Here is a 14,338-nt window from a genome sequence, read left to right as displayed (position 1 = left end):
ACAAGTCAGTAAGGTGACCACTCTACTATTCGCCCAAGTACTCTCGGAAGAGGAGGGTCACTGTGAGCGACTCTGCCGTTCGGACATCCAGGGGAAGTTTGTTCCACCACTTCGGTGCCAGGACACAGTCAACAGTCCTAACAGCCACAGTGAGAGAGAAACACACCGGCACTATTCTAGACGATGCATGGGCGTGTGTTTGTCGGCAGGAGCGCGCGCCCCTGCAGTCATCATTCGGCCAACACTCAATCCATATCCAATGACTCTGTTCAGACAATATTTTAAGCACATTTGTTTGGGTAGGGAATGGCATAAACACACAGGATCACATACACTTCGATAGGGGTGTAAATCCCCCCAACTGCACTGTTGTCAGGTGCGCGTCTCCGCACCCGCTCCTGAGGACTTTCGTTGTGTGTTTTCGTTCATGTCTTGCTTCACGGACTCAGTTCATGTTGTTTACGTCATGTGTGTTCAGTTCAGAGTCATGATTCTTGTTCATATGTTTTGATTCATGTTCCGTGTTTGGTTCTTGTTTAGTTAATGCGTTTCACCTGAGGCTGGGGTATTTAAGGGGCTATCGCTAGCTACTCGATGCAGAGGTCGTCAGAGAGTCTTCCTCTCTATTCAGGATCACGTTAATTTTACCGTTCATGGGCGAGCCTCGTTACCAGGTCTATTCTACTATTGCCGTTTGGTTCCACAGTTGGTCCCCCAGCTCTCATTTCCCTATCTCCTAGCTCAGCTCTCAGAGTCCCACCAGCCTCAGGTGTGTTTTGAGTTGTCCCTGTCACGGTTGTGTTTGGTTTTGCGTTTGCCCTGTACTTGCTGCCTTTTGCTACGTTCTCCCCTGTTTTGTTTTCTTAAATTCTGTTAAATAAATCTGCTTGTGTCTGCGAGTGTTCACCCCTCCTTGTCAGACCTAGCCCGTCATGACAACTGCTGACTGTTATGCTGAAGATCTTCTTTAAACGTAGGGTTTCGCACTTAATGTATAAATCTTTATTTACAGTATTGTCAAAATAAAAATGTAGAAATGCTCAATTTAATTTTTGGAGGGAATTTTTTTTTATTTTGTTTGAAATCAAAATTGAAAAAAATTGTTGTGAGTGGCAGCCCTAGAAATTCCCTGAGCTTTAAAAGAAAAACTGTTAGCTGGCTACAAATAGCAGTTACCAACTAAGGGTGTTTCTAAGTACTGACTACAAAGTTGGACGTCCAAACATTTGCAGACGCTAAATAACTGCACAGTAGTTTAAACAGCTTGATGCAGATGTTACGGTATGCTGACCTCGCTTCACTACACGGGCAGGGATAAAAAAGCAGCCGAATGAGTGAGCTGTGATAGCTGGGCTTGTTGAGAGGGTTCAGAGGGTCGCTGAATCTTCCATCTTCCGACGGAAACGAAGTAAAGGTTCATCTGCGAGTTTTTCACAGGTAGCCTAAAACGTCCCACCCCACTCCCCACCTACCCAGTGGCCCTCTTTCAAAAGGCTCAAAGCTCCGCTCCACTCTACCTTTCGGGTCCGACTCCCCCAGAAAGATCAAGGACCCGAGTCTGTTGCCTGGGCAACACCGCCATTAAAGGGGCTTTCTTAATAGCGCTCCCTAATATGCTGCTTCGGAAGGGATGGCTTTGATATAAAAATAATTCAACAGAGGGAGTAATTACCACTGGGAAAGGGTGAGCGTGCGGGGGTGTGTGCATGTATGTGTGCGCGTGCATGTGTGTGTGTGTGTGTTTTAAACGGTGCCCGTCTAGAGCAGAACGTGACCCTCATTTGAAAGGACACACAGAGAAAAATATTGCTAAGTATATGAACTGTTAGCTACAGTAATTAGATAGTGTACAGTATAGATGTGAGTGTGTGTGGGTGGGGTGGGGCATACCTGTCTTAATGATGACATGGGTTGTAGTGGGGGTCATCTCTTTACTTAAATGGCCCTGCATTTTCCTCGCGAATTTCTTCACCAACATCTGCAGAGAACAACAGAAGCCAACAAGTATAAAACATAACATATCGCTGAGAATGTATTACAGACACTTCCAACTCGTGCCAACTTGAAGATCTTGGAATTCATAGCTTCTTTAAGAATGCCCACAAATCCTTTGCATCATTCGGGCCCTATTACTACACCCTATACTTAGCCTGCTGGACCTACATTTACAGTAAGTCTGTATAACCTGGATTGTTAGCTAAACTACTGCTGAAAGCATGCCATCGTGCGCGCACATACATATACACACACATGCAAACACCTCACCAGTTCACTGGCACTGAGCCCAGAAGCCACCAGCTCCATCTTTCCAGCTGTGCTGCTGATCCCCAGTCTGCTCATGTTGCCCGCTCCTGCGATTTCTCTCAGAGCGTCTTTCGCCTCATTTCCTTCCTTCGTCAGCTCTGCAACCGACCCCTCCGAGGTGGCGACATGATTTCTGACCTCCGGCCCAGCTTCTGACTTTGGCGATGACCGCCTCGCACTCCCCCGAGATTTCTGACGGCTAGTCCTGGCTCGCTGCCCTGCAGCTTGAAGACAGGAACGATACGAGGTGAGAATGAGGAAAGTCACAAACACTGAATTGAATTCCCCGATTTCTTAATTTAATCATTGCAGTAATCACAGTTTAAGTAGGGGTCGTCAAGTGAACAGCCACACTGTGCACGCTGCTGCACATTATATAGGGCCAGAGCTCACAACTTTGGGTCCAAGGAACCAGGCGCGTGCTTCCTTCAAGACCTATAAAGCCAGCCAACCACATCTTTCCAAACTGCCGCCAACACAAACCAATTGGACTGCTCAACACGCATGGAGGAGAACAGTTAGCTCACAGACACGGAGTGATGCGTTATAACTGATTATAGATTATTTACATACAGTTATTATAGCTAAATATAGAGTATTCACATATAAATCATTATTACAATCAATTGTAACTGATTAGAGTATTTATAAACATTACTATAACTATAATTGATGACTGATTATAGACTACTGAAAAATAATTACTATAATGGATTATAACAAATAATAGACTACAAATGCTATTACTATAAACAAATATTAACGGATTATGGACTATTTAAAGAAGGATACTGTAGCTTGAATAAATTTGATAAAATATAAATAAATATTAATAATTGATAAAATTGATTCTAGAATATTTACACAACCATTATTACTATAATTGATAACCGATTATAGACAATTTAATTCCAAATAATACTATAATTGATTATAACTGATTCTAGAGTATTTACATAAAATTACTATCATTGATTATTGGATTTAATAACAAAATATTACTATAACTGAAATGATTGTGGACTATTTACACACAAATAATTACTATAAATCGATTATAACTGATTATTGACTATTTACATACATATATATATAAATTATAATATAATAATTATAATAAAAGGGTCTAAATATATATAAATAAAATAACTAATAAATTTGAACAGATTCTAGACTATTTACACAAGCATTAATATAATCAAAAACTGATTATTTAAAAAAATATATACTATAATTCATAATCACAGATTTTAGTATTTACATAACATTATTACTATAACTGATCAGAACTGATTAGACTATTTAATAACAAATCATTACTATAATTGATAACTAATTATAGACTATTCACACACAAATAATTACTTTAAATGGATTATAACAGATTTTAGACTATTTGCATCCGAGCATTGCTACTATAATGGATAATAATCGATATAACGGATTCTGGCGTTCATAACAAAGCTGAAGCCCTGAACAGTCACCTTTAGATTACATCATGATGCACTTTAGCACCCCCAAGGAACAATAACAGAGCGATTTCCAGTAGCAGAACCACATTTAATAATGCATGTAAAAGCCTCTTAACAGAGTCCCGAATTGCCAGCCAAAAAGAAAAAGCCCCACAATTACTTTAAGCACGTTCACTTATGTTCTTAAACTTTCAAACCGCATCCCTTTGCATGATGCATCAGAAATTACAGGTTACAATTAAGGAAGACGGTCTATCCCTTAAAAAAAAAAAAACGCTGCATAATTCATTACAGAAACTCAGAGTCTCTCCCCTGACAAAGACCACGAGCGGTGCACGTCTTAACGACTACAACCGAAAAGGGAAGGCTCACAGCAGAAGGCATTTTTTAGACTCAATTGAACATTAGCATCATGCCTTCTGCTCGGCTCCTTACAGCCTCCCCAGAGAAGGACGCTTTCATTGTAATCTCCTCGCAATGTATTCGCATTAGGGGACGTTTACCACCACTAAAAAACAAAACCCAATCCGACGGGCCAGGAAACGGCACCTTAATGGCTTACATAAATGTATGCAAATCCTCAGAGACGTCTCGTGTCAAAAGAACTCTGGGCTAAACGCTGAGATATGGTGGTGCAGTGGGCAGTATCTGGACGCTGAGCGCTCTGGACGCTGGGTTTGTAGTTGCTTTTGTATGGAAATTATCTCCTGATTGTACGCAAAGACAGTAATCAGGGAGAACACAGTGTTATTACAGTGAGAGAAGGGAACAGCAGGTAGTGCAGGGAAAACTGATGGGACGTAGCCAACACTGACACATACACTTTGCTCATCCGAAGTGAGCGGGTTCGAAAGCCGGTGGTACGCTAGCTGCAGCACAGAGAGTTGAGGGTTTTGAAGACTGCTGTATTTTTACAGTGATTTGAACTTAGAAGCATCCCTACAACATGGTACTATCACCACCATGCTTCACAGTTGGGGGTGGGGATTGCTGACGAAGGGGCAGAGCTTGGTTCGCACCCCACAACGCACGGACCAAAAGCATTAGAGGTTTTAAAAGAAACCCTCTACACAATGTGCTTTCACTCACTGGCCACTTTATTAGAAACCCTCTACACAATGTGCTTCCTCTCACTGGCCACTTTATCAGAAACCCCTACCTTGTGCTTACACTCACTGGCCACTTTATTAGAAACCCTCTACCTTGTGCTTCCTCTCACTGGCCACTTTATTAGAAACCCTCTACACAATGTGCTTCCTCTCACTGGCCACTTTATCAGAAACCCCTACCTTGTGCTTACACTCACTGGCCACTTTATTAGAAACCCTCTACACAATGTGCTTACTCTCACTGGCCACTTTATTAGAAACCCTCTACACAATGTGCTTACACTCACTGGCCACTTTATTAGAAACCCTCTACACAATGTGCTTACACTCACTGGCCACTTTATTAGAAACCCTCTACACAATGTGCTTACACTCACTGGCCACTTTATTAGAAACCCTCTACACAATGTGCTTACTCTCACTGGCCACTTTATTAGAAACCCTCTACACAATGTGCTTACACTCACTGGCCACTTTATTAGAAACCCTCTACACAATGTGCTTCCTTTTCCGCTTTTTCTAGTGGGGTGGGTGTAATGTAAATTTTGGGGGCGTAAACAAAAGGAGGCAAGACTGTTACATAACAGTCTGGGGGTTTCCGGATTGGCCAGTTCCATTGCCCTGTATTGGTTCTATTGGTTTCACGGCTCGTCACTTCCAGACTGCATCTCAAACAGGAAGAAACTGCATGGCTAACACGTTCGTCAAAGCGCTCGGACCGGGGAGAGTGATTTGAAAAGTTAAGGAGCACAGAGATTACAGGATGAATCATCTGAACTAATGTAGCAATTATAACCGCATTGTGCGGCAACAAAAACAGTGGACAGTGGACAGTCGAGACTGTGCATCAAAAGTCCTCGCAGCAAAGTTTTCTGAACAGTAATTATCCAGTGCGGAAGAGGAAAGTGAGTAGAAAGCTGCTCGAAAAACCTCATTAAACTCATTACACATTCATGAAAGGAGCTCTCCAGATCCGACCGAACAAAGGCTCATTACATCAGAGAGGCATAACTCAACAGGATCTTCATGCGCAATGGCCTACCAGGCACAGCGAGAGGTAAATTATGTTAACTGTGAACGTCTCTAATGGCATCTCGCTCAGCTGGACTCGGGAAGACAGCAGTAGTAGGCATCTCGGTAGAGAGCTAATCGTGATAATGGCTCATGAAATGGAGTTTCAACATGTGAAGTGAAACATAATTGTAAACGTGGTACGGAAATCACGTCTCACTTAAATGGATCAACAGAGCAAACACTGATAAAATATACAGCTTGACTGTATTAAGTATAGGATAGAAGACTGGAAGCTTTAGGACTACAGAACAGACTCTGCCTCCTAAGTGGTTTCGTCATAGAAATGCCAACCTACTGGCCACTTTATAAGAAACACCTACATTGTGCTTCCACACACTGGCCAATTTATTCACACCCCCTACTTTGTACTTCAACTTACTGGCTACTTTATTAGAAACGACTACCCTGAGCTTCCACGCACTGTCCACTTTAATAGAACTCCCTACCTTATACCTCCACTAACTGGCCACTTTATTAGAAACCTTTCTGTTTCCACTCACTGGCCACTGCATTAAAACCCCCTACCTTGTGCCTCCACTCCCTGGTCAATTTATTAGAAACCACCTACCTTGTGCTTTGACACTGGCCACTTTATTAGAAGCCCCTACCTGGTACTTCCACAACCTAGCTACTTTTATTTATATGCATGACATTAGGTCTGTTTATTTATTTATTATTATTATTTACCTTCATTATGTAACTTTATTAACTTACAATACAGTCAATTCTCAGATCCTACGAATCCTGCCTCAGACTGGAGCATTTAACAGGCTTTAACAATAATTAAGCAACACCCGAGACCACCTGGGTACCTCGTATTTGCTCTGCAAAATAAATGTGCCATGTTAAATTTAATAAATCATTTTATTAAGTCCTACCCGTGTTTGCTTGGCCTCTTGTCAAAGGAGGTTGGGACTCAGGGGCACATGGGCCTTCTGGAGCTTCGGGGCCGGGGGGCGCACAACCGCAATCTCTGCCAGAATCAAGTCCACTTTGCCTGGTGGGGGGGCAGAGAGAAACACAGCCGTGCTACACATTAATTGTCAGCAGTAAATAACAGTCTTTTTAAATCATTAACCAGAAAATACCCACGTGAGGAACTGGGAGTTTATTACAGCTCTTGGGATCACAGCAAAATGCAAATCTACTGAGAACATAATCAAGGATTTGTACATGTAAAGAACATTTTTTATTGCCTAATTATAAACTAATTATATAAAAAAAAACACAAACATCTTCATGCCTCCAGTCCTTGGAGGCACTTAAAAGACTTGAGATGAGTGAAATCACTTGTCCACCTGCCTTACATTAGGCCACCGTGTGCCACCAAAACGTGCACCAACCAGCTGAGGCTTGGACCCTACAAGAGCTCTGTAGCACTGTTCTGTGGTTTCTGGCACAAGGACATTACAGCAGATCCTTTAAGTCAAGGGTGGGGAACTCCAGACCTGGAGGGCACAGTGGTTTTCCTGTTCAAGTACATCGGATTCTACCCACGCGTTAATTGCCGGGTTTAGTCGGTGTGTTCGAGCAGAGAAATCAGCAAAAACTGTGCTGGACTCCGGATCTCAGGTTCCCCACCCCTGCTTTGAGTCCTACCGAGTTGAGAGGTGGAACTTTGATCTCCTGGACTTCTTGTCTCAGCACATACTAGATGCTAGATCGGATCAGACGTGGGGAATTTGGAAGCCAGGGCAGCACCCTGAACTGTTTGTCATGTTCCTCACACCGTTCCTGAACAATGTGTGCAGTGTGTCATGAACAGGTGGACCACAGGAATGCCTGGACCCAGGTTTCACCAGCAGGACATGGCCTGGTGGCATCACTTCAAAGGTAAATGCAGTCCAATGTGTGCTGTATCAGTCACTAGAGAGGTCTCAGACTTGTAGCTCTTCTGTCATGTCAAGCCAGACGGGATATCCTTCATTGCCCTTGTGCGCTAATGAACCTTGGGGCCCAACACCCAGTCAACCAAGTCACTGTTTGTCCCTCCTCAAACCAATATCGGTAGGTATTCGCCACTGCTGACATGGGGTGAGGGGCACCACACAAGCTTTGCAGTTTCCTTTTTTCCCCTTTTTTAATATATTTATTACCCATTTGGATCACCAATTACCCAGCCTGTACTTATTTACCCCATCACATGCAATGCTCCAGACACTGGGAGGGTGAAGACAGACACACGCCTCCTTCTCTGACGTGTGCGCAGCCAGCCAGTGCCTCTTTTCAGCTCAGTAGTAGTGTTGCTATGTGGTTGCTAAGGTGTGGCTATGGAGTAGGTGTTGATTTCTAAGATATTTCTAAGGCATTGCAATGGCATAGGAGTAGGTAGCTAAGGTTTTTCTAGATGGTTGCTAAGATGTTGCTATGGTATAGCTGTTGATTGCCTACGCATTGCTAGGAGGTTGCTATGGTGTTGCTCTGGCAAAGGTGTGAAGTGTTGCTAGATGGTTGCGAAGCCATTAGTAGGGGGGGTCTGCCAAGATGTTGCTCTTTAGTTGCTAAGGTATTGCTCTGGTATCAGTGTTGCTAAAGTGTTTTCTAAGGTTTTGCTAAGGTGTTGCCGTGGTATAGCTGTAGACTGATAAGCTGTTAGCTATTGATAACTGATAGCTGATAGCTATTGGTGGCTAAGCTGTTGTTAGGTGGTTGTTAAGGTGTTGCTGTGGTATTGCCTTTGTATAAGTGTCGTTAAAGTGCTAAAGTGTTGATAAGCGGTTGCTAAGGCACTGCTATGGCATAAGCGTTGGTGGCTGAGGTTTTGCGAAGGGGTTGCTGTGGTATACCTGTTGGTTGCTAAGCTGTTGCTAACTTCTGACCAAAAGCTCATCCAATACATTTGACTAATAGGGATGTAGACAGGTGCATAATCTCCAAGAAGAAGCCTAGATGCTTTAAAAAAAAGAAGTAACTTGGTGGCTGTAGCTCAAAAACTGAGATCTGTCGAGTGTTAAAAGTTTACAGACACATTTTAATGCATTTCTATGGGAGTGTTTTGGCCATATATATATATATCCCATATTCCTGTACGAATACTATTGCACTCAGGACTTTAAATGGTGTTCCTTCTGTGGGCTGACCTGAGGATTGCTGGTTTAAATCCCAGGTCATAATGCCTGCCATCAGCAGCCGGAGCCTGAGAGAGCACACTTGGCCTATTTTAGAGCTCTCTAATGGGAACCTGGACGAGTCCAGTCTCGGTCTCATCTCTGTCTAAACTACTACTAGGAGGAGTAGCAGCATAAAAAAAAATGGAATGGAATAATAAAAGATATTAAAGTGCTGCAACTCTACAGAACTAAAGAACTGCCATAATTACTCATCACGTATTCATGGAGATCTTGACAAGACTGCAGTGTAAAAAGAAAAGAGGAAAAGCATTCAGTGACCGGTGAAGTCAAGACATCTAAACTACATTCTGAGCTGAATGTACGATTACACCACAGAGCTATAAAAGCATAGCGGCTTCATAAAGACTGCGGATAAGACAAAGCAATCCCTTACATAATGTGGAAGAAGCACTTTCCCTTCCCTCGGAGTTGAGCAACCCCATGTATCTCTGCATCCCAGGGGATACAGCTCTGGGGCATTCTGAGCATTGTGTGTGCGTGTCATGTTGGGTTGCGTTGAGCGCTGGAGGGAGCGAGATAAATTACAGAGGCGACAGATTTTCCCCTCTAAGAACTCTCAATGACAAATAAGTTGCACCCAATAATGACTTTCTTCTTTAAAGCATAAGCACATGCAGGCTTCTCGTGGAAGATTATCCACCTGTCTACGGAGATTTATCACTCACTAACAGCCCTACACACACACACACTTTCTTCGCTTCAGCATTAATTAGAAAGTGAAAGGGTAGGTGGACCTGCTGCTGACAGACACCATTTGTAGCACCATCTTTTTTTTTTTTTTTTTCCCCCGACCAGGACTACAAGTAGCCGACCATTCAAGACATGTTTGGCATCTGACGCTTGCTTTTTAAGGTTTTAAGCTACGAATCTAACACTAAGCAAAAGACTTTTAGGAAACCAAAAAAAAATATATATATATTTTCTTTGCTTGCAACCCGTATTTACTGGTATTCCATGGAATCTATTCTTTCCTCCCTCTGTATAATATGTTCAGTACCACTGGCTGCAGCACAACCCCAAAGCAACACAGATCCACCCCCATGCTTCACAGCTGGCAAAGTGCTCGATTAGTCCTGAAGAAATTCCTTGGTTTCTTGCAAGACATGTAAGGGTTTTTATTCCCCTGATCAGCATATGGGTAGTTCTGTCTTGGTCTTCTAGGTCTCATCCTGACTGCCAGAGTTTCCCTGAACTTCCCTGAATCTGATAAGGGTTCTTAGACGAGTCCAGTCTTGATAAACAAGCCATCTCAGTCTCATCTTGGTCTAAACCTAAACCTTGGTCTAAAGTCTCGTCTCAGGCTCAGGGGAAGGTGAACTTGGAATTGTTGACCGATCCACCCCTGCTTCACAGTTGGCAAGGTGCTCTTTTCATTAAACAGCGTTCCTTTTGTGGGCTGACCTGAGGATCGCTGGTTCAAACCCCAGGTCATGCTGCCTGCCATCAGCAGCCGGAGCCCGAGAGAGCACAACTGGCCTCTCTCAAAACTTTCAAAGGGTACCTAGGAGGTGTCCAGTCCAGTCTCCACCTTATCTGCTTCTCGACCTCATAGTGAAGTGGACTTTTGTTGTTGTCAAGACCAGCAAAGCCCAATGTGTCTGTCTAAGGTAATTAATTAGACACTGAATTCAACTCACTGTATTTCGGTGCCACGTATTTACTAATTTACTATGGCTTTCTTTGGTTTTGATATGACTTTCATTTACCGAAGTAATGTCAGAATGCCGACTGGAGCACTGTTGGGGCAGGGTTTTTTTTATATAAAAGAGTGGAGCATGAAAGGTAGTGCAAGCGGTCAGCAAAATAAATAAATAGTAAAACCGAAAACCAGGCAAGAGTCATAAAACCTGAATGAGCTAGCTAACACAACCAGGCTAACAGAACAAGGAGTAATATAAAAGAAAAAAAATGGAGACCCACTTGGTATGCAACGGCCAGAGTAGACATTAATTCTCGACGAGTGGTCAATAAACAGGTTACGAACGTCCAGATTAGAGCGCAAACAAGTGTGTGCAGTTTGTAGTCCGGTAACGAAGATCTGGAAAGCAGTCTCTGATTTGTAGACTGATGACTTGTGACTGTGCTATCAGAGAGTTGAGGATTATGGGTGTTGTAGTGAATGGACTCGACAGAGGCAGAGGGAGGACATGGAAGCTTGGCAGGAATTAAAATGGATGGGATGGATGCTGGCATGGCTTTGTGTGGTGACGCAAAATCATGTAGCTTTATTGCTACATGTATATTATTGAACGTTATAGTTTACAGAATATATGATGAATATGACGTAGAAAATAGTGAATGTACAATAAATAACAAATGTTTTTTTTTTGCATTTTCTTGTTTATATGATGAAAAACATCTTAATCTGGTTTTGGCCGTGTCTCAGCCTTATTCATCCAGTTCTGGTCTCAGCATAGTCTTAAAAAGACTGTTCTTGACAAGTACCGCTCCAGCGGTCTTGACAACAACACTAACTTTGACTTAGTGTTCCAAGGTTTGCAGTGGCTACATTTTGATGTATATAAAAAGACTCTGGGAAAGCTCGTTCTTCTGGCTTCTGGTCCAGGAAATGTTGTTTACAGTCACATCAACTTTCGTTCAGGTCGTTGCAAGCTTGACTCAACGTAGAAAACGCTGATCAGACAAAATTTTCTGGCTGAAATTCTAAAGTTCCTCAAAATAATTTAAGCTAGGCTGATCAATAGCTGGCTGTCCTTTGTTAGGACAATGGAGAGGGCTTTCTGGGATTCTTTGTCACCCGTTTGTTAAGATATCTAATCTTGATGACGGCAGACTCAGAGAGGACGATTCTTTGCTGGGACAGTCTTTTTTTTGAATCACCTGTGTAGCCACACCCCTTTTGGCTGGGCAAGAGTACCTACAATACTATATACTTTTATATGAATAACTACATTAATCTTAATCTAACCTCCAGCATAAAACCCAAACAAGCAAACCTCTAAGGTTTCTAAGGCTAAACACCCTTCCTGTGTTTACACTGAACTCTGTTTTTAAATTTGATGTAATTTAATTTACCTGTCTGCTGACTTTCCAAGACCACTCTGGGCAGCCGCATCGAGGTCAGGAGCTGGAAAACAAAAGTCGAAGCCGAAGGCAGTTCAGTGTGGTCAGCCTAGCAGTTGATCAGGAACTTCAAATTACAAGACGTGTCGATTTCCTGTCGTGAAGTGCAGAGTTTAGCATTCTCCCTAAATGAAAGCACTCGATTCAATACACCTTATTTCCCCAATTGCCTTAGTGACTTTATCCAGAAGCATTAAAGCAGGGCTAACTCTGCTGAGCGCAGAGCTCTTCAGCATCAGCTCAGGATGTAACGGGATATTTAGACAGAACACATCCCTGACGTATATGCTGTGCTGTTCTGCGCTGTGAAAAAAACATACTATATAAAATAGTAGGGATCTCCCAGGAATACAGTTTTGGTGACGTGTAGGGCTGCACAATATATAGCGCTTAAGCACATCGCAGGATGTGTAATGTCACGTAAGGCATTAATTATACACATTATGCAGGGCTCAGACTGGTCACTAGTGTGCCACTATGATCCGAGGATCGCTGCTTTGAATCCAGGCTCATGCTACTTGCCCTCGGCAGCTGGAGTCAGAGAGAGCACAAATGCTGGTTAGGTGTTAAATCAGAGAGGCTGCAGAGCCATGCTCGCCTCCGAGTGTGCTGTCTACCTAGCAATGTTGCAAAAGTGGCAGTTTGAAAAGATGTGTCAGAGGACACCTTCCTAGTGATGGAGGGCCACTGATTTTAGCGGGGAGTTGGGAAGGGAGGAATACTGTCCCCATTCTCATGTTTTTAAATGGTCATAAATACTGACATCACCAAACTGCAATATCCCAATCAGCCTGGACAGAGTTTTATACTGTGCGCTGTGAGCATCATGGCCCAAGGACAGTTCCAAAAGTGATGGCTGACACTACATTTGGGGTAAAAAGAAACTATATTATATATAATACTGGGACTTCATACCACACTTTCCAGCCCTGGCCTTGTGGAACCCAGTGTTACGTGCGTGGGTGGGTACCTGACTGTTGATCTGAGTGAGTGGGGTTGGGACCCTCTGTCTGGGTTTTGGCCTCTGAGTCCAACTCCTTCTTCTGGAGAGCCTCAGACACCAGAGCCATCATCCTCTCCAGCCTACGCAGCTCCTGATGCATCTCCTCTTTCTGCTGTGGGAGTGAGTGAAAGGGCAAGAGAGAGGGTGTGAGAGAAAGAGGAGAAAAGAGTGTGTGAGTGTGTGTGTGTGTGGGGGATCAAAGCAGAAAAAAAAAAAAAAGAGTAAGAAAGCACAAGAGATAAAAAGACAAAGAGCATGAGACAAAAGAGAGAGAGAGAAAGAGAGAGAATTGAAAAAGAAAGAAAAAGACAGAGGAAGAGTGTGTGAGCGAGCAGACATGAGAACGCACCGGAGACAGCGAGAATACACAAGAGAAAGTTACAGTGCCAGAGACAGAAAACGAGAGGGAAGGCGCGAGAGACAGTGAGAGCAAAAAAAGTTAATATTAAGAGAACGAGAGAGGAACAGAAAGAGGTAGAGGAAATAGTGAGAGTGTGTGTGTGTGTGAGAGAGAGCGAGAGAGAGAGAGCGAGCAAGAGTGAGAGCAAGTGAATGGGAGAGAGAGTATGAATGAATAAACAAGGCAATAAAAAAAAGTGAATGCATGAGAAAGTGAGTGAGAGTCACAAGAGAGCATGCGAGTGTGCAAGAGAAAGCGAGAGACAGGGGGAATGAAAAGGCGAAAGCATGAGAATGTAAAGTCATGAAGAGCGTAAGACAGCGTGCGAGTGCCCAAGAGAGATAGATAGCATGAGACAGCGAGCAAGCAAGCGAGAGAGAGAGAGTGTGTGTGTGCGCGCGAGTGCGAGGGAGTGTTAATTTTGAGTGTATTGCACCTCAAGGGGCTTCAATAAAACATTCCCATTCAGTAGCGCTTTCTCATCAGTGGCAGAAATGAAAACTCCAACCTTCTGTTCTCTAAAAACTGCAGCCCATTTACTCTCCTGCTCAGCTTCACCCCCTCGCTCTCCTGTCACGTCCCTTCCCGTCCTGTCCCGCCTTGTTCCATCCCGCATCCCCCCCCCCACACACCTTGTTTACTGTAGGCATATCGAGACCTACAGAAGCATCAGTTTTGAAATCTTCAGTGAAGCCTGTAAACAGGGAGATTAGCAGACTGAGCAGAGCCCTTACAGCTCTCGCACCACCCCGAGAAATCAA

At 43.4% G+C, this 14,338-nt stretch overlaps 1 protein-coding gene across 4 annotated transcripts in view; it reads right to left on the bottom strand.

Annotated features, from left to right (window-relative positions):
• The window catches only part of LOC140543908 (uncharacterized), a 47,650-nt gene that overhangs the window by 22,538 nt on the left and 10,774 nt on the right, over nt 1-14,338 (bottom strand). For 3 of the 4 annotated variants that reach the window (XM_072667219.1, XM_072667221.1, XM_072667222.1), the window contains exons 10-14: nt 13,145-13,289; nt 12,127-12,178; nt 6,838-6,956; nt 2,266-2,528; nt 1,891-1,978 (exon numbers count right to left, since the gene is read on the bottom strand). In XM_072667219.1, coding sequence (XP_072523320.1) covers nt 1,891-1,978; nt 2,266-2,528; nt 6,838-6,956; nt 12,127-12,178; nt 13,145-13,289 — 667 coding nt within the window. The remainder of the gene's footprint in view (nt 1-1,890; nt 1,979-2,265; nt 2,529-6,837; nt 6,957-12,126; nt 12,179-13,144; nt 13,290-14,338) is intronic. The other variant, XM_072667220.1, reaches the window with a different exon arrangement.

The sequence above is a fragment of the Salminus brasiliensis genome, chromosome 22 (genome assembly GCF_030463535.1).
Source record: "Salminus brasiliensis chromosome 22, fSalBra1.hap2, whole genome shotgun sequence".
Taxonomy (NCBI): domain Eukaryota; kingdom Metazoa; phylum Chordata; class Actinopteri; order Characiformes; family Bryconidae; genus Salminus; species Salminus brasiliensis.
Note: the sequence above shows the minus strand (reverse complement) of the source record. Positions and strands in the feature narration are given on the sequence as shown.